The 27,118-nt window shown below is 41.1% G+C and overlaps 1 protein-coding gene across 1 annotated transcript in view; it reads right to left on the minus strand.

The window, feature by feature from the left end:
• Positions 1-27,118, minus strand: part of SPON1 (spondin 1) — a 361,268-nt gene that overhangs the window by 115,582 nt on the left and 218,568 nt on the right. The window contains exon 6 of the mRNA XM_056116221.1: positions 19,846-19,994. Within this exon, the coding sequence (XP_055972196.1) occupies positions 19,846-19,994 (149 nt within the window). The remainder of the gene's footprint in view (positions 1-19,845; positions 19,995-27,118) is intronic.

Raw genomic sequence — 27,118 nt, forward strand, 5'->3', positions numbered from 1 at the left:
TTTTCAAACACAGACATGGACACCCACAAGAGAAGGTATAAAACGTATAAAAATGGAGTAGAAGATGTTCTGGACAATCTGAGGATGCAGGAATGCTGTATGCATTTGGAGGACCCAGAAAAGGCAGCATGACCAGATGGGGGTACAGAGGAAGGGGTAAAATTCTAATCAATGCAGATGAGGAATGAAACCACTTTAAGGTAGGGAGAGAAAATGCATTAAAAGACCAAAAATTAAGAAAAATAATTCAAATTTTTGTAGAATAGATGAGAAATTGTGGGACCTGAAGCTAGTGACTGAATTTTTCTGGATTTTCTCATCTGGAAAATGAAGTGAAGAATATGAAGTTAGAATAATGGAGTTTCAGAATTACTGAAAGAGGCAAGTCTAAAGAAACCTATCAGTGTGTCTAGCAGGGGTAGGCAAGAAATGAGGGCTCTAAAGCCACTTGTTGCTGAAAAAATAATGGCAAGACTTTGTTAGATCATTTGCCTTTCTTTGCCTTTTCCTTCTGGAGCAAAGGCAGAATACTGCTTTTTAGACAATTTCTGGACACTGAGCACTTGAGCACTTTCAAGGTAAAATCTGTACCTTTTGCATCTCAGTATGCTCTCCTGCTTAATTGGCAGGTACACAGGAAACAGTGTAGAAAGATTGAGTATCCCACCATCCACCATACCCCAGCCTCCTGTGCTCTCCCATCCCCCAACCCCATCCAAATCCCACCCACTCCCCTGCCCAACACACAGAAACACAGACACACACACACACAATGGTTAAGTTTCATGAAGGGCTGGCACTTTTCACATATTCGTGTGACTTGGTGTGCCCATTCTGCTTATTTACCTGACAAATTCAGGCCATCTTTTAAAAAGCAGCTTATGATTGTGTGAGGTCCTTTGCTCAAGGCAGAATAGGACAGAATTCTTTTCTTTCTCCTTAGTTTTTCCAAGTAACTTCTACAAGACTCTACCAGTATGTGCAGCTTTTGTAACATTTGCTTCTCCCTCTGTCTCCCTGACCCTTCAAGTCAGGCTTCAAAATCCATATTGGTGACCTGGTGTCAAGGAAGCATACATTGCTTATGTATTTATATCATAAGAAATAGTTACTTAGTACTTCATAATTTCTGTAGCTAATCTCAAATACTATAAAGTGTCAGAGACTAACTTCTTTCCTTCTGAGATAAGGATTTTGGTTGTTGCATGAGGCCAAGAGTGCATGTAATCCAGGGGGATTACATTGTGTGCCTCTTAAGTATTCGATATGCCAGACACAGTAACAACAAAGTCTCCAATGGAGACGTTACTGGGCCCGCTTGAGCAAATCGACGATCAACGGGAGGGCCTTTACCTTTTTACCTTATATTGTCTTGAATTCATCTCTAGTTTTTTTTCAGGTCTTGCATGGAATCTGGCTGAGGCTTTACACACCGTAAAAGGTAAAAGGTAAAAGGCCCTCCCGTTGATCGTCGATTTGCTCGAGCGGGCCCAGTAACGTCTCCATTGGAGACTTTGTTGTTACTGTGTCTGGCCTATCGATTACTCTCAGTAGCTTGCCAGGCTCTCCAAGAGGGGCGGAGGAATCGAACTCGGGTCAGCCATGTTGGCTGCGTGCAAGGCAAACGCCCTACCCGCTGTGCTATCACTCCAACCTATAAAAAATTATTTGTTGAGTTAAGTAGAGTCTGGTCTATGGTAATTTCCCTGTTCAGAAACCATCTGTGTTGCACTATTCGTACTGGTTTAGGAGTGATATCTACAGTTTGCTTTCCAAATTTGTTCATGAATTGACCCTAACTTCTCTTTACAGCAGAACTGTCTCCTATCACTTCTTTGTGCCATAAATTTCTCACTCCAGGCAAGATGATGGCTCTTGGCTCAATAGAGGGCCTAATCGACGGGTGGGAAGAACTTGTTTGCATGACAAGCTCTTTAAGAATGAGCACATAAAATATGTCAGGAAGGACATTGCAGAGATGTCCTAACCAGAGGTGGAAAATAAATGGTGCATTCTCAAAAACAGATCTAAAGCCCAGCAATGGTGGTAGCTCTTAGAACAGCTGCCTTATCCATCCAAATGGCATGTACTGGCTATAGATGATTCAGAAATGAACCTTACTCTCTGAATATTGCTTCTCTATTCCACAGAGAAAGAATAGCTTGTTTTCAAGATATCCAGTCTATTGCAGATTGTATTTGGTTGGAAAATTAATACTTAATAAGTTTTAAAAAAGTGAAAATACAGAGGCATACAAAAACCCAGAGATAATTTTTTTTCTTTGCTTTTGAGTCATGCCTCAGATGATGCACAGGGGTTCAGGGGTTAGTCCTGACTCTGCACTCAAAAATCACTCCCGGAAGTGCCTGGGGGTACCATATGGGATGCTGGAGATTGAACCTGGGTCTGCAGTATGCAAGGCAAGTACCTTACCTGTTGTACTATCTCTTCACATCAATCTCCCCTTTCATATGATATTTTAATTAGCATGTTATTTGGGCATTACTAAATTGTTATTTCTACATGTTCATTCTCAACTCATGGGATTACTGGTATCAGGAAACCAGGTCTGTCTCCAGTGCCTGTGGCCAGAATCCAGTGACAGGCCACACTTTGTGTTGACCGAAGAGCTCACAGGTTTAAGAGGGCAGTCATACAGGCCCCTAATAGGTCTTGATATGTGAAAATGGGGAAATCCATAGGTCTCTCTTTTGCAGAGTGTTAGATACTTAAAGTAGAACCAGCTTCTGATAGTGTAGAGCCAGTGCCTGGTAGTCGTTGAAAATGAAGAGGAATGATTATAATTGCTTCTGAAACCGTGAGAACATTCTGACCATCTCAATGACCCTCCTAGATTATGAGGTTACCAACACACCCAAAGAGATTTTGGGCAATAACCAATATTCCCCACTCTGGACTTCCATGAACTCTTCTTTGTGGCATTACCCCTCAGACCGAAGTCAAAGTCAGGTACTTGCTTTGACTTTCATTTTCTGCTTTGGTCAAGAGTCTTGCTCTTAACCATAATGCCCTAAAGTAGAAAGAGAGTACTGGGGAAATTGTCTGCCTTAGAGGCAGGGGAGTGTGGGATTGTGGGCGGGGGGGGGGGGGGGGGTTGGTGAAACTGGGACATTGGTGGTGGAAATTGTGCACTGGTGGAGGGATGAGTATTCGAACATCATATGATTGAAACTCAAACATGAGAGCTAGGTAACTGTATCTCATGAGGATTCAATTTAAAAAAAAAGAGTCTTGCTCTTTCTGAGGATGCTGCTGCAGGGTTCTGAGTCTCTCTTTGACTGTATTCTTTAGGGGTTCGGGGGACACTGACACCACACTTAGAACAAGAGCAGAGTCTAGACAAGCTCTGTCAAAACCAAATAATGTGCTTTCTTGTGACTCTTAAAAGTATCTCAAATTGGGTTATTGTTTTATTTTAAAAAATTTACTATAAAATAGGTTTTGAATAATATAAAAGCATGGTATAACATTCAAAAGAAAGGTAATGAAAGGTCCTGTCCTCCTATCTGTAATCTCTCAGTTCCTCAAGCCAGAGGCAACTATATTCATATTCTTTATGATTTTCAAGAAGTATAAGTAGAAATCTTTAAGAAGATAATGTAAATGGAACACACTATAATTACTATCTTCACTTACTGTTTTTTGGCATGGGATCTACCAAATGGTACTCAGAGGACCCAGGGACCAGTCCTGGCAAGTTTTTACCAATCAATTTGGCAGTTTAGTGCTAGGGTCATGGCTGGGGTACTGCTTGGACCCTAAAATGCTGGGGACCACCAGGGTTACCTCGCTGGTGTTGAGAGGCTTCCAGGGCCACATCTGGCAATATTTTGGGGATCAACTGATACCGGGACTGAAGTTCAGTCAACTGCATGAAGGGCTTGTGCCTTAATCTCTGTACTCCATCTTTAGCCCCTGTTGCATTTATTTGTTTTAATTAACTGTTTTGGCAATATTTAGTCTAAAATTTCAATTTTTATTGAATCCCTACCTCCCTATTAATCAGCATTTAAGGCTTTTCATTCTTTGGGTTACAGTGAATAGCATGGTCTATGTCGAAACATACTGGTGTGCATTCTGGATAGAAATGACTGATCACAGAAATGTGCCCTCCGCAAAGTTATACCAGTTGACACTTCCACCACCACATATGAAGTGTCTGCTTTTCTGTACCTCTGTCAACACAGTTACCAACAGTCCAATAAATGGAATATGGTATTTCTGTGAAACAAATTTGCACTTCCACAATTGTAAATGAGGCCGAACATCCTTTAAAGGAAGTGAAAACTGCTTTTAATTTCCTTCTCTGGAAAGGGCCCAGTGTTTTTATTGGTTTATTGGTTTTGTAAAACTGACCCATATCTTGAGCACTTTGGTGGTGGTGGGGTACGGCAACTGTGTATATCAACACCATAAATGTTAATACCATTACAACCATGTTATCTAGACTATCATAAAAAGTGTAAAAAAATGGACTCAAACATTCTTTAGGTATTAAAGAGATTAGTATTTTGTTTATTGTGTGGAATACACATATTCTCCCACCTTATCTTTAATATATTTAAAATATTTTCTACAATTAGAAAAGTTTTTAGTTTATTTTGTCAATATTTTTGATCTTTGGCTTTTGCTATGCACTTGGAAGAGCCTCTAGATTATCAAAGGATTCTCTCCTGCTTTCCTTTAAAGTTTTTTTTTCTTTAAAAATATTTAAGGGCTCATTGATGGCTCAATGGCAAAACAAAATCAAAAACAGAAACAAAAGCATGTTTTCGTCAAATAACAGACTGAGAGTTCAATCCACAATGAAATACTGATATTTTCTCCTTTAATATTCAGTTTATTTTGTTTTATTTTGGGAGTGCATACCAGATGACACTTGGGGTTACTCCTGAATGTGCTCAGGCATCACGTCCCACAGACTTGGGGGACCATGCAGTGACAGGGATAGAACCTTGCCTCCCACAAGCAAAGCATCCGTGCAACTCATTGAGCTGGTCTCTAATATTCAGTTTCTTACCAATTTTTTTCTGTCTATTTCAGTGACACTTTCCTAGGTTACATGTACTATTAGTGTCAAAGGACATACAGTGAAATGTGGACACATCATCCAGTCCTGGTCCTACTCTCCTAGTTAGCTGCAGTGATAAGAAATATTTTAACACATAGATACTCTATTTACACAGGATCATTGCACTTTCCTCACCTTTTTATCTACAAATGACAAGCTAGACATACCCTGTTATTTTTCCACTTAAAAACAAACCAAGGGACATTCAGATCTCCTGTTCCTTATAATTACTGCCTGGTATTTAACTATACAAAAGCAACCAGAATTTTTAATATGTCCACTATTGATAGGCAAATTCCCGAATACAAAATTATTATGTCAAATTATGAAGAAAATTCATATATAAAACGAATATTCTAATACGACTGAGGCTTAAAAATGGTGAAGGGGGTAAATATTATGTTTTTTCTTAATGACATATAATTTTGATATACATCAACAAATTACCTCTGAATCTTGCAATGTATTAATTGTACTTCATTTAAATGTGCTTTCTGGGTGCACTACTCTGGCACAGTTGCTTTAAAAAATAGATTCTTAGGAGTTAAATTATATGTGAATTTTGAATAAGACTGTCCACATTTCTCTCATAGAGAGATTCTTAGAAAAAAAATAGAGTGATGCTCCAGTGTAAAACCACCGAGGTTGGGAATTGCTGCTACAAAGCATCTCTGCCTCCATCAGCAAAGGCAGCCTGCTCCGGTTTTGTTAAAGAACAGGCATGTTGAATCACTCTGACTGCTTGTTCTACTGTGATCCAAAATTTTTTGAAGACTCAACTGAAAGCAAACAAGAGATTTCATAGGACTTGAAATCATACCTTTCAGATAATATTCTAATTTCCATATCAAATGTCTGGGTCTGAAAATCTTCGTTGAACGCCTTTCCTCCTTCTCTCCCTAAATTTCCCTTATTTTCTATCAACTACAAGTACATAATTTTACATAACTCAAGTTAATATTTGAGAGTAATGGGAAGGACAAAGAAGGTAAAAATAATGATATTAGTGCTATTCAAATAAAAATGGCATCTTTACGAACCTTGTGTAGCAGGGTGAATGTCATTCTTCCCCCTGCCCCCCAATACACCTAGTGCAATCCAAAAAAGCTTTGGAACCTACTGAAAATCTATACTGAGTTTCTTGGAAAGGCAGCAGAGGGTAAAGACATCACATTCTTCTGCAAAGTAGACTGCTAAACAGTTTTTGTAGTCTCTCCTTTGAGAAGTCAAGCCTACTAAAAAGTCTTCTTTGGCTCTTTCCTTCTCTCCCTGATTCCACTTCAGTGGCAGTTGCTCAAATGTCTCGAATCTCCCCTTAAATTCAAACACTGCCCAGCTTCCTGGCTTCATTCCTCTCCTGAGGTCTCCTTTCCCCGCTCTTCATTTTCTAACAACTTTTATGCAGCACAGTTGCCTTGTATTTCCATTGCTTTTCTACCTAATAAAACCCAAGCATATTATTAACAGGGAGGAGGGAAGGGCACTGCAAATTCTTCACATTTTATTTGTTTGTTACACTAATAAGAACAATAATGGGCTCATATGTCAAGCCAGACACAGTATGCGTAATATTTCATCAACAACACATGCAGTTGATGTTCTCATTAACACCATTTGCAAGTGAAGTCTCTAAGGCTCAGAGAGGTTAGGTACTCCAGATCAGAGACTTAGGAAGAAATATTAAAGCTTGCCAACCCACCATGTACTGTTTTCATGGTTCTTACATAACAATACAAGGAAGCAGGTGGCAAGAGCAAATAGGTGGTTTTGACTGTGCTCTGCACTTCATTCTCCCATCCTTACTCTCATCACTAGGTTTGTTTATGCTCCATCTAGCACTGTCCCTTGCCTGAGCTATCCACAATGTCTATAACTAGTCTATAATCTCAGCCTTTCTCTATGTTTGGCTTAACATTGCTCCTGGGGCTCTGGTGACCTGCCACCTCCCCTACCAGGGACTCTGTTCTCTATGGTGCCTTCTCTCCTACAGAACCAACAATCTGCCCTGGATTCTGGTCTTTTGGCTGGAGTTCTGTTGCTCAATGCAGTTCCCATCAATTCACTGCTGCTAGAAATTGTCAAGCAGGAGGATAGTACAGTGGGGAGGGCATTTGCATTGCATATGGTTGACTGGGGTTCTATTTCCAGCAGCATTTCATACAGTTCCTCAAGCACTGCCGGAAGTGATTCTTGAGCACAGGCCATGAGGAATCCTTGAGCATTGCTGGATGTGGCCCCAAAATAAAACAACAACAGTCAGTCAATTTGCTTAAGAATTTTTTTTTTTAAATATCAGTTGCTTCATACCTCTATTTCCCTTTTAGAATGAATTAGTGTTCCATAGCCCTGTATGGAGTTGGTTCTTTATCTGGATGATTGGGCTAGGTGTCAATATATGGACAAGGTGGCATCAAAGCACAGATGACCCAATAATCCATCTGTTTTTCCAGTATTTGTAGGAAGAGTCACCAAAACATCAGCTATGGGAATGCCAAGAGTGAATATTGTACGAACTCTAGATGGGACCATGTGCAACATCAGCAAACAGAACCAGCAGCTCTGTTATCAAAGGGTAGGGGAGAAGAGTAACACAGGAGAGAACGTACAAAGACTGTGTGACTCTGAGACTGCCGGGTGAGATGGGAAGAATTGCCATTAATTGTCTCCGGTTTTTGCTTTCTAGTTATAGACATTAGGAGACTTTTTTAAAAGTTTATTTTTATTATATTTTAATTATTGAATCACCATGAGATACAGTTACAAAGCTTTCATGTCTGTTTCAGTCATACAATGATTGATCACCTATCCCTCCACTGGAGCACATTTTCCACCACCAAAATCCCCAGTACCAACCCCTCCTCCAATCCCAACCATCTCCCTGCCCCTTTGGCAGACAATTTCCCCCATACTCTTTCTACTTTTGGGCACTCTGGTTTGCAATATAGGTACTGAGAGAATATCACGTTTGGTCCTTTATTTACTTTTAGCAAACATCTCCCAAGGAGGCTTTTCTTTTGAACTCAAGTGTTCTCGTGAGTTTGGCCTTCTCCCTGTACTAAATTTGCTTCTGTTCTTGAGGCAGTCTGAGTAGATTCCTTTTAATTTCCATCAAGAGACTTCAGTCACCTCCTTCCTTAGTTTGGGAGCCTTGTGAGCACAATCACCTCCTGGCCGGTGTCCTGTTGCATCTAGAGAGAGGCCCTGTCCTTGGCTGCCTGAGAAACTTGACCTGGAGGTGTCACTGATCCAGCTCCTGTGAGCATCTATATAAAGCTGGTCCAAAGAAGGAGAGCAAGAGGAGCACAGGAATAGGACTAGGGTGGGCATGGGGTTTTAGAGTGGTGAGTTGTTTATTTCAGGGCTTGCTCTTCTCAAATTGTTGAGGGTCTAGTCTGGGACAGAGAATTAGGGTGTTTCAGAAGGAGGAGACACCGAAGGAAGAGTTGACAGGGGCAGAATCTGAGGGATGGCAAAGAACTTGGATCATCAGGATGCTGCAGGTGCTATCAGGATGAGGATGATTTGATGCAACTGAAAAACAAGAATCCCCAGGTTTTCTGAGCCTCCTGTGGTGTTTGTAAGTTTTAGAACAAATGGTTCTTTTAACTGATGAGAAAACAGAGAACAAATTGCAGGCATGGTAAGGACAGGTGTCATTTAGTGCTGGCTTTCTGCAGTGCAGATTCTACTGCAGGCACTCAACATGCACCAGCTTGCTTTGTTCTCATGGGAATTCTGTGAAAGTGGCTCTAATATCACCTTCATCTCAGAGAAGAGGAAACCAAGGTACACAGGGATTAAGGAACTTGATCAGAGTCACAAATAAGTAACAGAGTCAGGATTTGAACTCAAGAAATCTCGACTCAGAACCAATTTTTTTATTGATTATACAGTACTGCTGCTCACATACTTTTATGCCAACTGTTATAAGTAAAAGTGTCTGTGTTATAAGTGTGCATATGTGCCTATTTTCTCAACCAGATGATGCAGTATGATATAAAAAGCATGAGAAATAAAGCGATGGTTTTAATTAGAGAAAAGAGATCAAAAGTTTAAAAAAACAACAACAAAAAAAACAGGGTAAACAAAAGTTGAGTAGACATATGCTAGCTCCAATAATTTAAAGGAGATGAGAAAAGATAATTCTCAAATCCTTTCTGCCAGTTTTCAGACCCATAAAAAGTGTTTCAAGTTTTTAAAGAGAAAGAACTCCTGCTTGTTTATTGATTCTTGTGCCACAGGTGGTGAGAGAACCCTGCAGTCTGGCCTAAGTAATCTGCCAAAGCCAGGCCCCCTGAAGATGAAATGATCAATGCCTAAACAGGGCACACTATTTCTCGACCTCCACACTTGGGGAAACCTTGAATTGAGAGAAATAAAAGCTGGGATGTTTTTCTAGTATAGTTTTCACAGTTCATGATTTTATATAAAAAAAGCAATCGTAGCTCATTTGTCAACTAATACAATTCATTTATTTGTTGAACACCTACTATGTGAGTTACTTGGGTATTGGAGGTATTATGTAGATCTGGACACATGGAAGATAAAGCTAACTTAGGAGGTACTCTCCCCTGTTATACAGAAGCCTTCTTTCCACACACATACATATAACCTGTGCAAAACATAACATTGAAATATGTCAGTTGTCTATATTGCAAACCATAAGGTAAAAGGTAAAGGCCCTCCCGTTGATCGTCGATTTGCTCGAGCGGGCCCAGTAACGTCTCCATTGGAGACTTTGTTGTTACTGTGTCTGGCATATCGAATACTCTCGGTAGCTTGCCGGGCTCTCCGAGAGGGGCGGAGGAATCGAACTCAGGTCGGCCATGTTGGCCGCTTGTAAGGCGAATGCCCTACCCGCTGTGCTATCGCTCCCCCAAAGGAGAGAGAGAGAGAGAGAGAGAGAGAGAGAGAGAGAGAGAGAGAGAGAGAATGAATGGGGAATATTATCTGCCATGGAGGTAGGGGGAGGGTGGGAAACGGGGGGTGTACCAGGGATATTGGTGGTGGGGAATGTGCACTGGTGGAGGGACGGGTGTTTGATCATTGTGTGATCGTAACCCAAACATGAAAGCTTGTAACTATCTCATGGTGATTCAATAAAATTAGAAAAAAAAGAAATATATGTAAGTCAGGCTGGAGAGAATATCGAGATTAAGGCACTTGTTTTGTATGCAGTGGACCCCATTTATCTCTCTGGCACCACATGGTCCCAGGTGCATTTCTGGGATTCCCTAACTGCTGCTGCAGTGGCCTGCGTTATCTCTGGCCCCATAGGGCTGAAGCAGCACCACACACTTAGGTCCTCACATTCAACTTATGGCTGAGTATTAGAGGAAAAGCCCTGGGTTTTCTGGGCACCACTTGGGGGTGGGGGTGGGGGACTTCCTCCCCCAAATGCACAACTGGGTTTATAAAGTTCCCAGATACTTGAAATGAGGGGAAAAAGTTATGCATGGAGAGTGTGCAGAAGCCCGTGCCTGTGACTCATCTAAGCCAGAGACCAGGATATGGGTCCTAGGAGCAAGAGAAGGTTTAAACTTTGTGTTGAGAGAAGGAGGAGGGAGTGGGCCTTGAGCTGATGAAATAGATGTGAGAAGGCACTCTGTGCCAAGTCGGGCATTTTGATGCAGAGCTCTGAGTATGATCAGGGGAGAGAAAACCTCCAACAGTCACCTTGGGAAAGTGGCAAAGAAGTTTGCTTTCTGTCAGAGCCCCCAGTGAAAATTGACCCTGAAGAAACAGAGAACCATGCTAACCCTTCCTTTTGGCCCTTTGGGCTGACAGGTGTCACCAAAGGGCGTGCAGAGGTGGACCCGAGGGTCATTCTGGGCAAAGCTTGATCCAGTATGCAGTCTGATGGGTTCTGGTTCATGCTCTCGGAACCAGAGGCAAGCACTCCATCCCTCAGAGCTATTTCCCTGTCCCTTTCTCTTTGTTCTTCAAGTACAATAAGCCCTTTCTCCTGCAGGGTCTGTGCACAGACAGTTGCTACCATCTAAAATGATCTTTTCTTTATGCTTTTCTTTTGTGTCCTGGCTTAATGTTCACTCTTCAAAGATACCTGCCCCAACCCCCTATTTACAAAATCTTCCCCACCCCACTGCATTCCAAGTCATCCCTTGGTTTCTTTTAAGAATTTATCATGACCTAAGTTTTTACTGGCAGTTTTCCTGCCCCCGTGGAACCAGCTCCCGGAAGAGAACAGTGCAGTCTCCTGCCCCCGCACCTGACTGTCCTCGCTGCAAGGGCCCTTTGGAGGGGCGCGGGCTGAGCTTTCCTCCCCGCCCCGACCAGGGCTCTGGCAGCCAAAGACCTCCAGGACCAGCCACCACCATGCTGAGACCACTCTCCGCACACATGAAGGTACTGGCAGAGGGAGAAAGTCACGCGGGTTCCGGGGCCGAGATCTCCGAGCCTACTCGGATTTGGGCCGAGCATCCTCCACCCAGATCCTCCAAATTCCAGTAGGCAGGGGTCACACCCACCAACTGGCCCCCTGTCGCCATGTAATCCCATCAACGGCCAAGACTCAGAGACTATAAAAACCAGCTCCCGGAACCACGCAGCCACATTCGCAGCCCCGAGACATCCTATTATAACATCTTATTATCTCATTCCTACTTTGGACAAACTGGCAGGCTACTGAATGTAGCCTGCCCACATGGCAGAGTCTGGCAAACTCCCCGTGGCTTACCCAATATGCCAAATACCAGTAACAATGATGGGTCTCATTCTCCTAAAGAGCCTTGAATATAATCTCAGGGCTAGGATGAAGGAGACGTTACTGGGGCCTGCTCGAGGCAATCGACGATTAACAGGATTGTTTGTGATTTATGAAGTTTTTACTTCTTTTCTATGATGCCTTTATGCCATCATCTGGCCACTGCTCTTATCTCTAATGCCTGGCATTTAGGAGGTGCACAGTAAAGTTACTGAATGAATGAATGAACACTCTTGAGAAACATTTTAGCTTACACATGGTACTGGAATAATGACAGACTCTCTGACCAATGGATTAGAATCAAGTACCCAAAAAGCAAATTTCTAGATCTATGGTCATTACATTATTTATTTATTTATTTTTTGCTTTTTGGGTCACACCCGGCAATGCACAGGGGTTACTCCTGGATCTGCACTCAGGAGTTACTCCTGGCAGTGCTCAGGGGACCACATGGGATACTGGGAATCGAACCTGGGTAGGCCGTGTTCAAGGCAAGCACCCTACCTGCTGTGCTATCTCTCCAGCCCTGGACATTAAATTTTTGACAAAGGAACTGGAAATGTGAAACAAAGTAAAGACAGCCTCTTCAACAAATGGTTCCAGGAAACTGGATAAATATATATATATATATATATATATATATATATATAAGCTAGATCCAAAGTGGATTAAAATTAAAAGTGGACCAAAGACCTTGAGATAAAACCATAATCTATAAAACGCATTGAGGAAAATATAGGCAGAATGCCATAAGACTTGTACCTCAAAGCTGTTTTTAATGATATTGTTGCATTGACAATAGAATAAAAATAAATAAATAAGATTTATATCAAATTAAAGATATTTTTCATGATAAAAGAAACATAAGGATAAAACTAAGGGATATCCAACTTAAAGGGGGGGGAAATATATGCACTATAACAATCAGATAAAGGGTTGATATCTGAGCGATAGCATGGCGGTAGGGCGTTTGTCTTGTGTGAGGCTGGCCTGGCTGAGCTGGGATCAATCCCTCTGTCCCTCTCAGAGAGCCTGGCAAGCTACTGAGAGTATCTCGCCCACATGGCAAAGCCTGGCAAGCTTCCCGTGACATATTTGATATGCCGAACACAACAACAAGTCTCACAATAGAGACGTTACTGGGCCCGCTCAAGCAAATTGATGAACAATAGGAGGACAGTGACAGTGACAGTGGTCCAAGATATATAAAGTACTCACAAACATCAACAACAACAAAAAATCCAAAACCTACCAATAAATGGAGAGAGGAAATGAACGGACACTTTCTGAAAAAGACAGATGGATGAAAAAGAGTGCTCATCATCACTTACTATCTGGGAAGTGCAAATCAAAACAATGATGAGATATCATGTCACATCAGAGAGAATAGCACATATCACAACAAAACAAAACAGAACTGGGAACAATCTGTGTTGGCAGGGATGTGGTAAAAAAAATCTCTCATCCATGGTTGGTGGGAATGTTGTCTGGTGGAAAACATTATGGAGATTTTTTCTTATTTATTTACTTATTAATTATTAATTAATTAATTAATTAGAATCATAGTGATATACACATTTACAAAGTTGTTTATGATTGGATTTCAGTCAAATAATTTTTCAACACCTGTTCCTTCACCAGTGTACTTTTCCCACCACCAGTGGTTCCCAGTTCCCCCCCACCTCCCAACCTCCACCTGCCACTATGCTCTCTCTCTCTCTCTCTCTCCCCTTTAGGGCCTTATGGTTTGCAATACAGACAAAGAAAGGCAATCAAATATATCTCTTTACCTATTTTCAACACTCAGTTCCTGTCCAAAATGACCATTTCCAACTATTATTTTCATGTTGGTCCCTCTCTATCCTATCTGCACTTTGCACCCCTTCCCCCCCACCACACACACACATACGCACTCTGTGGCAAGCTTCCAACAATCCAACCACTGACCAGTCTTCCTGCACCCTGTTTACTATGTCCTTGTATACTGAAATTTTTAAGTGAAGCAAGAAATTGAGCTGCGTATAAAATTCCACTTCTAGGTATTTACCTTCAGAATACAAAAACATTCATTCAATAGGACATATTACACACAATTATTCATTGTTGCATGTAGCACAATTACTAGGCTATGGAATCAACCTAGGTGTCCAGTGGCAAGAGTGGTTCACAAAGGGGGGTGTGTGTGTGTGTGTGTGTGTGTGTGTGTGTGTGTGTGTGTGTGTTTCAATATACAGGAATAAATGGAATAAATGCTATGTAAGAAATGATGAAATCATGCAATTTTCCATACCTTGGATGGAACTGGAGGATATTTTGCTAAGTGAAAAAAGTTAGAAGGACAAACACAAGATGATTTCACATATATGTGGTATAGAGAATATAAGGATGAGGGAATGCAAAGTATTAAAGGAGTGATATCTACATTATCTGATTTCTTTCCTTCCTTCTCCTTCTCCTTCTTTTACTTTAGGAAGGAGAAGGACAGGGAAGGAAAAAAAAATAAAGGGAAATAATGAGAAGAAGTGGATGGGAAGTAGCATAGGAAGTGGGGAAGGGTCTCAGGCACATTGGTGGGATCAAGATATGGCATAGGTATACATTTAAACCACAGCCAACAACACGGAAAGCAACAAATTCAAACGACAACAATCAAACTTAAAAATCTGCTTGTCGGGGCCAGAGCGATAGTACAGAGGGTAGGGCATTTGCCTTGCATGCGGCCAACCCAGGTTGGATTCCCAGCATCCCATATGGTCCCCCAGCACAGCCAGGAGTAGTAATTCCTGAGTGCAGAGCCAGGAGTAACCCCTGAGCATCGCTGGGTGTGACCCAAAAAACAAAAACCAAACCAAACTAAACCAACCAACAAACAAAAAATCTGCTTGTCAAGGAGGAAGGCTGGGAGGTAAGAGGGTGCCTGGGGACACTGGTGGAGGGAACTGACAGTGGTGATTGTGTGCCTGAAACTAAACTATGAATAGCATTGTAAACCACTGTGTTTTAATAAAAAATAAAAAACAAACAAAGTAACACTCCCCCCACCAATCTTTGCAGTGTAGTATGGGAGAGACACCAAACAGGGACATAGGCAATGGGATGACGGTGATGACAAGAGTGGTCCGAAGATTAGGAGAGCACCTGGAATCAATTTTGGACAGAACTGTAAGAGGCTTCCAGGTAGAAGTGACATTTAAGCTTACCCTTGTTGAAGGAGAGCTAGAGGATTTTCAGACTGAGAGAGAACCCCAAAACAGGAGGGCTGTTGTTCCTTGGGGAGACTAATGAGGTTCCTCATGGGAAAAGTTTAGGCTGCAGCAAGAAATGAGATGCGAGATCCAGAACAAGGCCAAGCAGGGTGGGTTTTCACCTAGGATAAAGAACTTTCTCCTACAATCAGTAGGAACCATTACATATCTTAATTGGGGGAGCAGCAAGATCCAATTTATATTTTACAGAATGGTCCTAGAGTGTGAGGATAATAGGATGAGATTGGAGAGAGGGAGATCAAGGAGTTAGTGTTACAATTTAGCAAGACATGAGGGTCACTTGGGGTGGTGATAATGAGCGTTTGAATTGCATGAATTTAAGAGAAGGTAAAGGTTGGGGCTAGAATCAAGGAAATGCTTTGATTTCCAGAATAACTCTCATGGTGGGGTGGGGGATACCAATTTTGGACCAGCATCCAGCAGAGAACTAAAGACTGCACACAGGTCATAGACATATGCTTGGTGGAGTAGCAGTGGTCTTGGTGGATTACAGTATTTTCAGATACAGTAGTATATATCAGTTAATTTTCAGTTCTCAGTTTACTTTCAATTCTTAGTTAAACTACAAGTTGATATACAACTAGTATTCTTCTTTCTTTCCCTTCCTTCCTTCCTTCCTTCCTTCCTTCCTTCCTTCCTTCCTTCTTTTTCCTCTCTCTCTTAATTGAATCACCATAAGATTGTTGCAAAGCTTTCATGATTAAGTTTTAGTCATACGATGATTGAAAACCTATTCCTCCACCAGTGCTCATTTTACACTGCCAATGTCTCCAGATTTTTTTCTCTTTCTTTGGTTTGAGTAGCATACCCAGGTGGTCAGGGGTGAGGAATAACTCTAGGGGATATTCCTGGCTCTGTGTCCAGGAGATATTCCTGGGTCACTGGTGCTCAGGGGTCATGCTGGCATTCCTGGAGGTGCTTGGGGAACCATACAGGTTATTGGGAATTGAATTGGAATCCGTCAAATGCAAAGCAAGTGCTTAACCCTTATACTATTTCTCAATCTTAACCTACTTCTTACCGCCTCTAGCTACCCTGAAAAAGATAGTCCTATCTCTGCATTTCTACTGGCCGCCAGAACATATTTGTCAATGTTCTTGACTAAGAATAATGCATCCTTTCCCACTATCTCCATCCACCACTGTCATTATTGCCAATAATGCTGATATAATATTTTTTGTTACTTTTCTTGGGGTTTTAGAGTCACAGAAACATAAAAATTTATACTCAATATTATTATTATAATTTCCACTACTAATGGAATTATTATTTTTGTTCATTTGTTTGAAGGCCATTAGCATAAGATTTACTTCTAACAATATCTGCTGTGATTTTTAATGCCCTTGAAACTTGCAGTGAGCGATCAGTCTATAATAAGAGAATTCTAGTAAGCAGTGTGAATGCCTTTCTTGGGAAAAAGAACTTTTTATTTTCATTGTGTTTAGGCTCAGGCTCTTTGATAAGGAGATTGGTAGGATATAAGGTATGAAAGGCTGAGAACACTGTGTGAGTTTGTAGATGTGTTCAAACAAGTTCCCCAGTCACTCTGATGACACTTTTATATTCTAAGTGAATACATATTCTTGTTCCTTTTTATGTTGTTTCTTACCTGACTTAAGAAAAATAGAAATAAGTATGTGCTTGCAGGAAGCAAAATTGAGAAACATGAGTTGTTTGGAAATGAAGGGACCCTGAAATCACTTTATTCAACTGAATTTCTCAAGGAGTTGAGAAGCTGAAGGCATTGCTAGTGGATCTCTGGAAACAGGGTTTATTTCTATTTGGCTAGAGGGGTTTCTCCCTAGGAACAGGGAAGGTGGATGTTGCAGGCTGACCTTATTGATGTCTAATCTGTGCTTACTGTTAGAGTCCCTTGCTGTAAAAGATGTTGTGTCACCACGTTCTTACCACTCTCATTAAAGGCCTACAAATTATATATCTGATTATGTACAAACTGTGGAGTCGACTTTGTTGGGTTCAAGCTCTGGTATTTTCCAATTGTGTTTCAGTTTCTTTATCTAAAAAACTGGGGTAATAACATTGTTATTGTCTCCTGAGCCTAGATATGAGATCTAAAAGTAAAAAGTAAAAGGCCAGAGAGATAATACAGAAGGTAGGGCACTTGCTTTGCATACCTCCAACCCGTGTTTGATCCCTGGCACCTCCTATGGTCTCCAAGCCCCACCAGAAATAGGCAGAGCCCATTGGTGCTTAAGTCCTAAGGACCAACTCTTTTTTTGGTGTGATCCCAAAACAAAAACACATAAAATAAAAATGTAGCACCTAGGGGGCCCTAAAAGTTGAGATTTGTTCAGTGGTTCTCTTATTTTTTAAATTTTTATTTATTTTTTTTGCTTTTTGGGTAACACCCGGCAATGCTCAGGAGTTACTCCTGACTCTGCACTCAGAAATTGCTACTGGTGGTGCACGGGGGACCATATGGGATGCTGGGAATCAAATCTGGGTTGGCCACATGTAAGGAACGTCCTACCCGTTGTGCTATTGCTCCAGCCCCCCAGTGGTTCTTTTAACTTTATGTCCAGTACCCAGTTAAACACTGGCCAACTGAAAGAAGTAGATTATGTGGTAAAAGTAAAAGGTAAAGGCTCTCCCGTTGATCGTCGATTTGCTTGAGCGGGCCCAGTAACGTCTCCATTGGAGACTTTGTTGTTACTGTGTCTGGCATATCGAATACTCTCGGTAGCTTTCTGGGCTCTCCGAGAGGGGCGGAGGAATCGAACTCGGGTCGGCCATGTTGGCCGCTTGTAAGGCGCCCTACCCGCTGTGGTGCGAAAGCTAATTCCAGGTGTGCTGGGTAGGATAAAATGCCAAGCAATAAATATTTTCCTAAGGGGCACATTTTGTGGTTGAATGCCTCATCCATCCATTTTCAACTTTTTTATTGTTGTGACACATGCAAATAATGTTTCACACAACATGGTTTGGGCTTCACACGATTTAAACAAACTTTTTTTTTCTTTCTTTTTTTTCCTCAGAAACCTCTCATGAAAACCAGTGAGTGACAGCAGCATTATTCTGGTGGAGGGGTATCTCAAGTGATACTCATGAGGCTCAGAAGTTTCACTGGTCATTTTTGGCCTGCAGGCCAGCAGTTCAATTTGAAGAACCCTATGAATGTGGTATTCCTCAGGCCCTGTCACCTTGGTGGTGTTTGCTGTACTGACAGACACTTGGGAACAATGTAGTACTCCAAAATTTGAACCTGGGCTGGGCATGTGCCAGGCATGTTTCCTGAATGCTGTACTTTCTATCTCCTTTCCCCAAAGAAAACAGCATTATTATGGAGACACCCTTGATGTTGATCTAGTTACTTGCTAACTTTCCTGTTTCTTACTTGTAACAAATGGTCTTCCAACAAAGAACTTGATAAGCCAGTATTTCCCAATTCTATGCCTAAGCACCAGGAATCTCGATCCTCAGGATTCCTCCCTCATGGCAGACCAGACAGACGAGGACCACATGGAGTCCACTGTGACTTTGTAAATTACATGGGTGTGCTGTAGCCTGCATAAGTGATGCTGGTTAACAGACCAGTCAGCCAGAATCATAGAAACACGTGGTTGGTTGGGTAAACTTGTGAGTAATAGCATGCAATCTTAAAACATCTGCTTGGCCATTCTTTTTCGCCACCAAGAGTGGAGAAAGGACATTCAGTCAAATTAATAAGAAAAAGAAGCTAATTTCTGGGAATTTTTCAACTCTAGTCTGAGAAGATTCTTTAGGGGATTATAGCAGGAGGCAGGGTGACCTCTGTTGCTTTCAATTCAGGGCTCATGAATTCTGAGCATCCAGATGTTAGACTTCAAGAACTGGCTCCAGGAACCTCTACCATGCTAGTCCTTTTGTGCTTTTCTGTCCTCTGGTCAAATGACACCCTGAACCCTCTCATTGCATGAGATACAGGAACAGGAGCTGGGAATAGCCTAACAATGGCCTGCTTTTGCTGGAAAATGCTGACATTCTAAGTATGGGGTGAAACTCCTTTCTGAGCACCTATAGGCAGTGAGATATAGCTGCCTGCTGGGTTCTCTCAGGCCATGGGGCTTTGTAGGTAAACTGGACCACCACTTTTCCACAGAGCAGCCTGAGAGAGGCAGGGAAGGAGCAGTGGTCTTCTTTCAAAATGTTTCACAAGCCTCTTTTCAGGGCTTTTGATGAGCACGTTGGACTCTTTTGGGACATTAGCTAAAACACTTGGCATAAATGACAGCTGTTTCTCCATTGTTTCTCTGTAGTGTAAGTGGGGACCCATGGACCCATGTGAGAAGATACAAGGTATATCAAAGATGTGTTGGTCTATATAGAATACAACTAAATGATCAACTGATTTGTTAAGAGTTTGACATATCTGTAAGAAACATCAGCCAATACATACACATTCATTTTGAAAAGTGATGATTTTTAGCTTTGATGACTTCAGTATCAATCTAACTCCCACCCCAACTGTAATGGAGTGATAGTCTACTGCATTACACTCAGGAGAGCAGAGACACTGACCTCTGTGACCAAAACACCAGCACAAGATGAAGAAAACACAAACAACCAGGAAAACCATAGATAATACAAAAGGCATTGGTACCTCTGTCCTCTACTTGACACAGACCCTCCCAAACTCAGCAAACAGATTAGAGGTCTTTTGGCACGATTTTCCTAACACATTAATTGAAGTTTGGGGGAAAGAAATCTCAGGGATGCTTTAAGTGAATTTCTGGTTTGGGCTTATTCTGTGTTGTTTTTCTTACCTGTTGTCGGATTTCTTCCTCCATTTTCACTGGTGAGCCCAATTCTGCAACTTGTTTGACACCTTCACTTGCATAACCTCCATACTCCCACAGTACGTAATTCTTGGAGTGGGATGCACCAATGATTGCAGACCAGTGATTAGCCCGACCTAGAAAAGCCAATGATAATATGTTTAGTATCAGTAAGATTGTAACTAAAACACAAATCCCTCTATTGCTAGAGAGGAAGTATCACGGGATAGGTATCTGACACACCAGTGCTAGCTGAGCACTTTGTACATTGTTAGCTCTATGCTACTCTGTGCTGGATAGCACAGTTCATTTAAGCAAGTAGATCTTTTTTTGTTTGTTTGTTTCTACCTTTTATTTAGATAGTCAACTCTCACTGTTATGAAGTGATATCTCATTAATATTTTGATTTGCATTTTCCTTATAGTTATGATGAAGAGTCTTTTAAATGCCTGTTAATCAACTCCTGATTGTCTCCACTCTTCTTCACATTTTTATATGGAACTGCTATTTTGTACTTGTTAAATTTTTTGTTTTTAAAATTGAAAAAAAAATTTTATTAATGAAATACCCGATTGCCACTCAATGTCTCTTTTGCAAACCACAGCACTCAAAAGGAGAGAGATAACAAAAGGGAATGCCTTGCCACAGAGGTAGGGTGGGATGCGGAGCTGGGGGGTGGGAGGGATACTGGGATCAGTGGTGGTGGAGAATGGGCACTGGTGGAGGGATGGGTATTCGATCATTGTATAACTGAAACACAAGCACAAAAATTTCTAAGTCTACAACTGTACCTCATGGTGTTTCACTAATAAGCAAGTAGATCTTTAGGATATCCAGACAAGGTAGAGCAGATGCCTGAGCAAGATAGAGAGGCATCTAAGAACTTTTGTCTGGGAGAGTTTCAGAGAAGGGAACAGCTAAGAGAACTTTAAAAGGTGATCAGCCTTGTTTGGGAGAAGAGAAAGAGAGAGGACTATTTCTGGAGACTCAGAAACATTAAATAACAATGTGTGTTTGGGGAATGGTAAGTCACTTAGCATTTCTGCAACACAAGCTGTCAAGGGGAGAGCTATAGAAGACTGATGGGGCGGTGGCAGGGAGCCGGCTCGTGGATGGCCTTGCTCTACATGTTTCAGGAGTCTGATGTCATTTGAAAGAGTCTGAAACTACTGAAGGGTGCTGGGGGGGGTGACATGACAGTATTTAAATTTTAGACACATCATCCAGGCAGAAGTATGAAGAATGCTTTGGAGGGAGCAAAATGGCATGTAGAGCTGGGGGAAATATAGGTTAGGGGAGTGATTGGGGAACAGGGGACAGATTCTAAGGGTAAATGCTGTGGGCTTGGATGTACCGTCCAGGAGGAGAGGAAGGCAGAGGAGCCATGTGAAAGTATGAGAGAGGCAATGTGGATGCACAAAAACAATATATCCACAATGGGTGGCAGGGACCATGTGGGGTGTAGGGAGGTACTGATAAATGATATAAGTGGGGAATGGAATAAGATCTGAGTAAGGCCAAGATAGAATGGAACCTGAAGTGTTTGTTCAGCATCCTCAGGGGGAAGAAACGAAAGAACAAGTAGTCAAAATCAACATTTACATGGGATTTGCCTGTGACGAAACCATATGTGTCTCTATTTTTTACCAAGCAACATACAGTAGTTCTTCATAGGGTTGGCTCCATCTTTAGGCATTCTATAGTTGATTTTGTTAAATTTTAAATTGCAGAATATTTTCAGGCATAGTGAAGAAAATTTGGAACACTTGGAGCTAATAGGAATTGACTGTTAACTGCTACCTGGTAACCCAGGTGGACAGTCCCACCATTGTACAACCCCCATTCCCCCACTTTAAAAATGGCTCTGAAGAGGGCTCAATCCTCTCTACATCAACCAACTTCTTCTCCAGGAGAACATCAAAGTCTTCAGGATCACAGGTACATAATCACCCTCCTGGTCCACTTATGGCAGCCATGTCCATCCCAGGCAGAAGCTATCACCAGGGGCTTTACCCAGTGGCTGGCTCATTGCTTCCTCACATCAGGAAAATGCAAACTCTGTGCTTCATCACCTTGAAGACAGAAGGTTATACTGTGAACTATTTCTCTCACTCACTTCCAGAATAGAAGGAAAACTGTATCTAAACTGAGAATTATGTTGTACAGGGACAAGACCTGGAAAACACTTTTGACTCTTAGCTAATGATGGGAGACTAGCTTCCATGTCTCTGCTCCCCTGACTGTGTCCTACTGGAATATCCCCCATCTCGGACCCATCTTATCTGCAATACTGCCTCTTACTTAAGACTTGTTGTTCTTTTTGTGCCTGACCAACTCTCATTCTTTCTTTTTAATTTATTCATTTATATGCCTCCTAAGATCATCCCAGACCCATCTAGTATCTCCCCTCTTTTCTTATAGTGCAGGTTACATTTATCATCATTGTTAGTAAGTTTTCCCACTATACTGTAAGCTACCTGAAGGGAACTGAGTATGGGGTATTCTTAATGCCTACTATTGTGTTTGATACATTATGAGTGCTTAGAATATGTTTGCTGAAGCCCTTCATCCAAACAATCAAATGGAAATGTGGTAGGATACTCTCTAGTATCATTTGGGAGCAGAATTTCACAGGTTTTATCAATGTGATTAAATTCAAGTGTCAGTTCAGCAGAGTTTCTGACACCTACTGAGCTAATGCACTCAGCTCTCCTGCATGCTGTTTAAAAAATAAACTTCAAATCACAACAACAAAAGAAAGGCACTGGTCTGAGAGTTAACAGTCATGGACTCAAATCCTAGCATTACCTCTTGGTAGCTGAATAAACTTCATCAATTTCCAATTACTTCATGTCCCTGAGTCTCCAATCCCTCTTTTGTAGTTCAAAGATGAAAATGCCTATTTTATCAACCTCATTCCAAGATATAAATTTAATTATAAATGCAATAATATATATGGAATCTCTACTAGTACACAATAGACACTCAATAATAATTTCCTTCTTTCCTGAGTGGTAGGGAGCCTTCACAAATGAATAAAACATAAAAATTGCCTCTAATTCAGTCTAGATGCTGAATTCAGAAATAGGTAAAGTATAGAAAGAGGAAAGGTGATGGAAGCAAGACCAATCATAGGAGGTCTAGGGGATGGTTATTTCCAGTTTATTCATTCAACTCCTATTAACTAAGTGTCAAGCACAGTGGATGGCCCTAAATACGAACAGGAATTGGATATAGTGCTTGTCCTAGAGGAATTTGCAGTTTGGGGGTGGGAAATCACATGGATAAGTAGATTACTTACAATCTAGCATGATCAGGGTTATTATGGAAATAAGAACAGAGAATGAAGGGATAAACTAGCTAACTGCAAATCCTCTAAATTTAAGGAATTAAAGTCCAAAGGAACAAGTGCAGAGAAGTAGCTGCCTCAAGAGCTCTCCTGTGGTCTTTTACTCTCGAATTAAATGTCACCATACCAATTCAACTTCCTAGTCAATACAGTTTTCTATAATGATTTAGCCACATTCCACAGCCATTCATATACTAATGCATTTAATAACATCAACTGCATAACAGATATCTGTAGAACATTAAACTGCAGAAGGGACCAGATATAGCCTCCAAGGGGAGAACAAAGCATGACCCATGAGGGGGAAAAAATGATTTACTATATTGGAAAGGGCAATGGTGTTAGGTAAGCTCAGTAATGGACTGTACAGAGAGACATTGTGATCAAGAGCCAGAAGAACTGGGCTCTTGGCCTTTGTTAGTGATCGTGAATCAATCATTCAATCTCTCTGGGTTTAAGTGTTTAAAAATAGAGATGGCAGTTACTAGGCTGCTCTATTTCAGAGTTGTGCTAATTTAATTGGACTGGCTTTGGAAAGAAGTACGAAAGCTTTGTGAAATTTTACAAAACAAAACTCTCAGCATAGTGAACAGAAAGCTATGAGAATTCACAGAGGAATCCAAAGGAGGTGGAGGATCCAGGAAATGTTCCTGTTGAAAGGACAGGTAGGGCAGTGAGAGCAGGAATATGAACAAAGCATACAAGAGATAATGGTGACTGGGTATTAGGCATATTCTGAGTGTAAGCCCCTCTGCAACTTCACTCTTATATTACAGATATTTTAGACAGCTTCACTCTTACGTTATCTATATCTGAGGCCCAGAAATGTTAAGGATCATAATACCCAAGCACACAGAACTAGAGAGGGGCAACACTGGAATTCAAGACTATTTTTGAGTCCCTATGTTTCCCCCCTATGTCTCGCTGAGCTAAAAAAACAGAGGAGACTATATTTTTTTATTGAACAGGTGGAAGATAAAAAGGAGGATAGAGGAGAAAGTCAGGATCAAGTTATGGAGGTTGCTGAAAGCCCATCACTATATTGAACACCAGGAACTGAGGGAATTGTGGGTGTTTATATCTGGAAAGAATAAAATGACAGTAGCTAGTATACCCTGCACTATTACAGGACTTCATCTACTTCACCATCATTCACTGTCACTGTCACTGTCACTGTCACCCCGTTGTTCATCTATTTGCTCGAGCGGGCCCAGTAACGTCTCCATTGTGACAATTGTTACTGGGTTTGGCATATTGAGTACGTCATGGGTAGCTTGCCAGGCTTTACCGTGCGGGTGAGATACTCTCGGTAGCTTGCCAGGCTATTCGAGAGGGGCAGAGGAATCAAACTTGGGTCGGCCATGTTGGCTGCTTGCAAGGCAAACGCCCTACCCGCTGTGCTATCACTCCAGCCCTTCACCATCATTAAACATTCCAAAGGGGAAACTTTTGATACAGAAAGGATAGTAATTTTTATTTTTCACATGAACAAATTTAGAGAGGCTAAATGAGCTTACCCAAGATTATGGGTGCATATAAATGAAGACTCTGGAGTTCAAAGATGAATCAAACTGGCACAGAGGCCCAAATATTATTCATTTAAATACATCATGTTCAAGACCCACTTCTAAGGATAGAAGACTCAGAATAAAACAAATAGACCCACTAATAGACCTTGAATGAGTTGTGTAGGGGCTGACTTAGGATATGACATGAGATCAGAGGTATTAGCCAGTAATAGGGAAGATTTGATTTGCTCCTGGAAAGTGGCTTGGTGAAGTAGTTAAAACAAATTTGTGGATCAGATCAATGTCTATTCTAGTCTCATTTCTAAAACTCTCTATGTTGAGAGAGTTGACATTTAAGTGCCAATTAATTACTCTTAGCCTTGTTTTTTCAACTCTAGTGTAATTTTAAAGATATTACCAACCTCTTGAAGGCAGAAGTTTATGAAGTAACAACTAGTGGTTGCCATATAGAATGAGCTTTAAAAAATTAGTTAATCAAACTAAACCTGAACAAGACAAGAAAAATCCAAATACACTTCTGAGAAACTTGAAGACCTAGGAAGAAATTGACTGTGTGATTGGGTCATAGTTTGAACCATGGGAAGAGATGATAGCAATGGTAGATACAAAGACCTAAATCTGAAAGAAAAACAAACAAACAAACCTAGGAAGTCACCCAATGAGACTCCAAGATGCATGCAGAATGAAATGGCTAACTGGGACACAGAGAAGTCAAACTCTAGAACTCACCATCTTCCAGAAAATAGTGAAGAAGAGGGGAAAAATCAGCTATGAGGAGACACCTGGAGAAGGAGATGAGGAATAATTGACCTTACAAGATTAATTAAGAGGCTACCAGTAGGTTTCTTGTTGAAACAATAAGGCTTCAGTCTACAAGAACAGCTCTGGTAGAACATGGCCCTTTCTGGCTTCTGGCTTATATATACCTGGTTCTAGATGTTTGGTTTTAATAATTTGAATGAAACATATCTAAAACAGAGGCAGGTGGGAAGCTAAGGGGAAGAAATGATTGGTGTGTGAGTTGGTTGTACTGATGATCAACCAGGTTCATTTGTCTAAAAAGTTACCCCAGAGGGATATCCTAATGCATGTATAGGAACTTTGTTTCTGAAATCTTTTCTGTTATCATTAGTACTGACTTACCAGCGTACACAATGTTGTTTCAAAAAGTTACTGACAGTTAAAGAATTATTATTTGGAAATTTTGTCTGGTATAGGAAGAAGCTTGTTTCTCTGTAGATGAATTCTTATTCTGTATATAGCAGGTTTTCTGTGACAGGTCAGATTTTCTGGCTTGCTTTGCCAATGGCTGCATTTCTCTGCCAATCCAGCAGAAAGCCATCCATTCATTTTCTTATTATCTCTTCAGGGTATTTTTACCTGAAAATGTCCTACAAACTTGGTGGTTGCCTTGCTACAACCTTCTTGTATTCAACCTCAGCCTTACCCACAGTATTGCCGCCAAGTTTTGTCAAGGACCTAGACTGGGGGAAAGATTCAAGGTAAGTTTTATGGCCTAGCTTCTTACATAAAATGTGGTCACAACCCACATGGGGTCAAATAACTGAAATGGTGGGGTTGTAAAAATTTTGGCAACAGTAAAATTTTTCTGAATGCTCAATGACCAAAAGCTAATTAAAAATCAATTACATCATGAATTTGACATGTTTCTGGCAGTGGTTGCCAGTGTTGTATTTCTTGGGTAAAAAGGAACTCTGAGTGGAAAAAGTCCTGCTCTACAGTAACCATACCAGAGTTCCAATCTCTGAGTCTTAGAGGCAACCAATAGGTAGCCCCTCTTCCTATTTGCCCTATTTCTTAGTAGACAACTTTGTCATTATCTTAAGTTCTTCTGTGGCGATCAAGGTCAATTCATCCACAGACTCATCCATATACTATGTGACCAGTGACCAACAAAAATATTCTGGAGACTTGCCAGACTATTCATAAAAGTTGTCTTGGATCTCACTTCCTTCAGTCTTTGGTGTTCTCACCCTGGGCTCAGTTCCAAAATCTGTATGTTTTCTAATGCTTTGGATTTGACTATGGAACTTGGCTCATCTAGGTTTGCCCCTGTGTGCTTCCCAGGACACAACTTGTACTTGCCCTCTGGCTTTTCATGCTCTTGGATGAACTCACTCTGTCCAAGTTGTTCTGATTTTTAGAATCCAATTGAAGTACAGCCTGAAAACAAAAATCTTGCTGGGGATATCAACCATATAGGCCAGAAATTTCTCAACCTTCTATTTTATTGCTCTCTTTGCTCAGGCATTTTTCCATCCTTAAGGTTCAGGAGAAGTATCACGTTTCAAACCAGAGAAATGTTGTGTGCTTTAGTACAATTGGTACTTTAGTAAAAAATTTGTGTACTTTACTACAAATA

Source organism: Sorex fumeus, unplaced genomic scaffold (genome assembly GCF_029834395.1).
Source record: "Sorex fumeus unplaced genomic scaffold, SorFum_2.1 ptg000030l, whole genome shotgun sequence".
In the NCBI taxonomy this organism is placed as follows: domain Eukaryota; kingdom Metazoa; phylum Chordata; class Mammalia; order Eulipotyphla; family Soricidae; genus Sorex; species Sorex fumeus.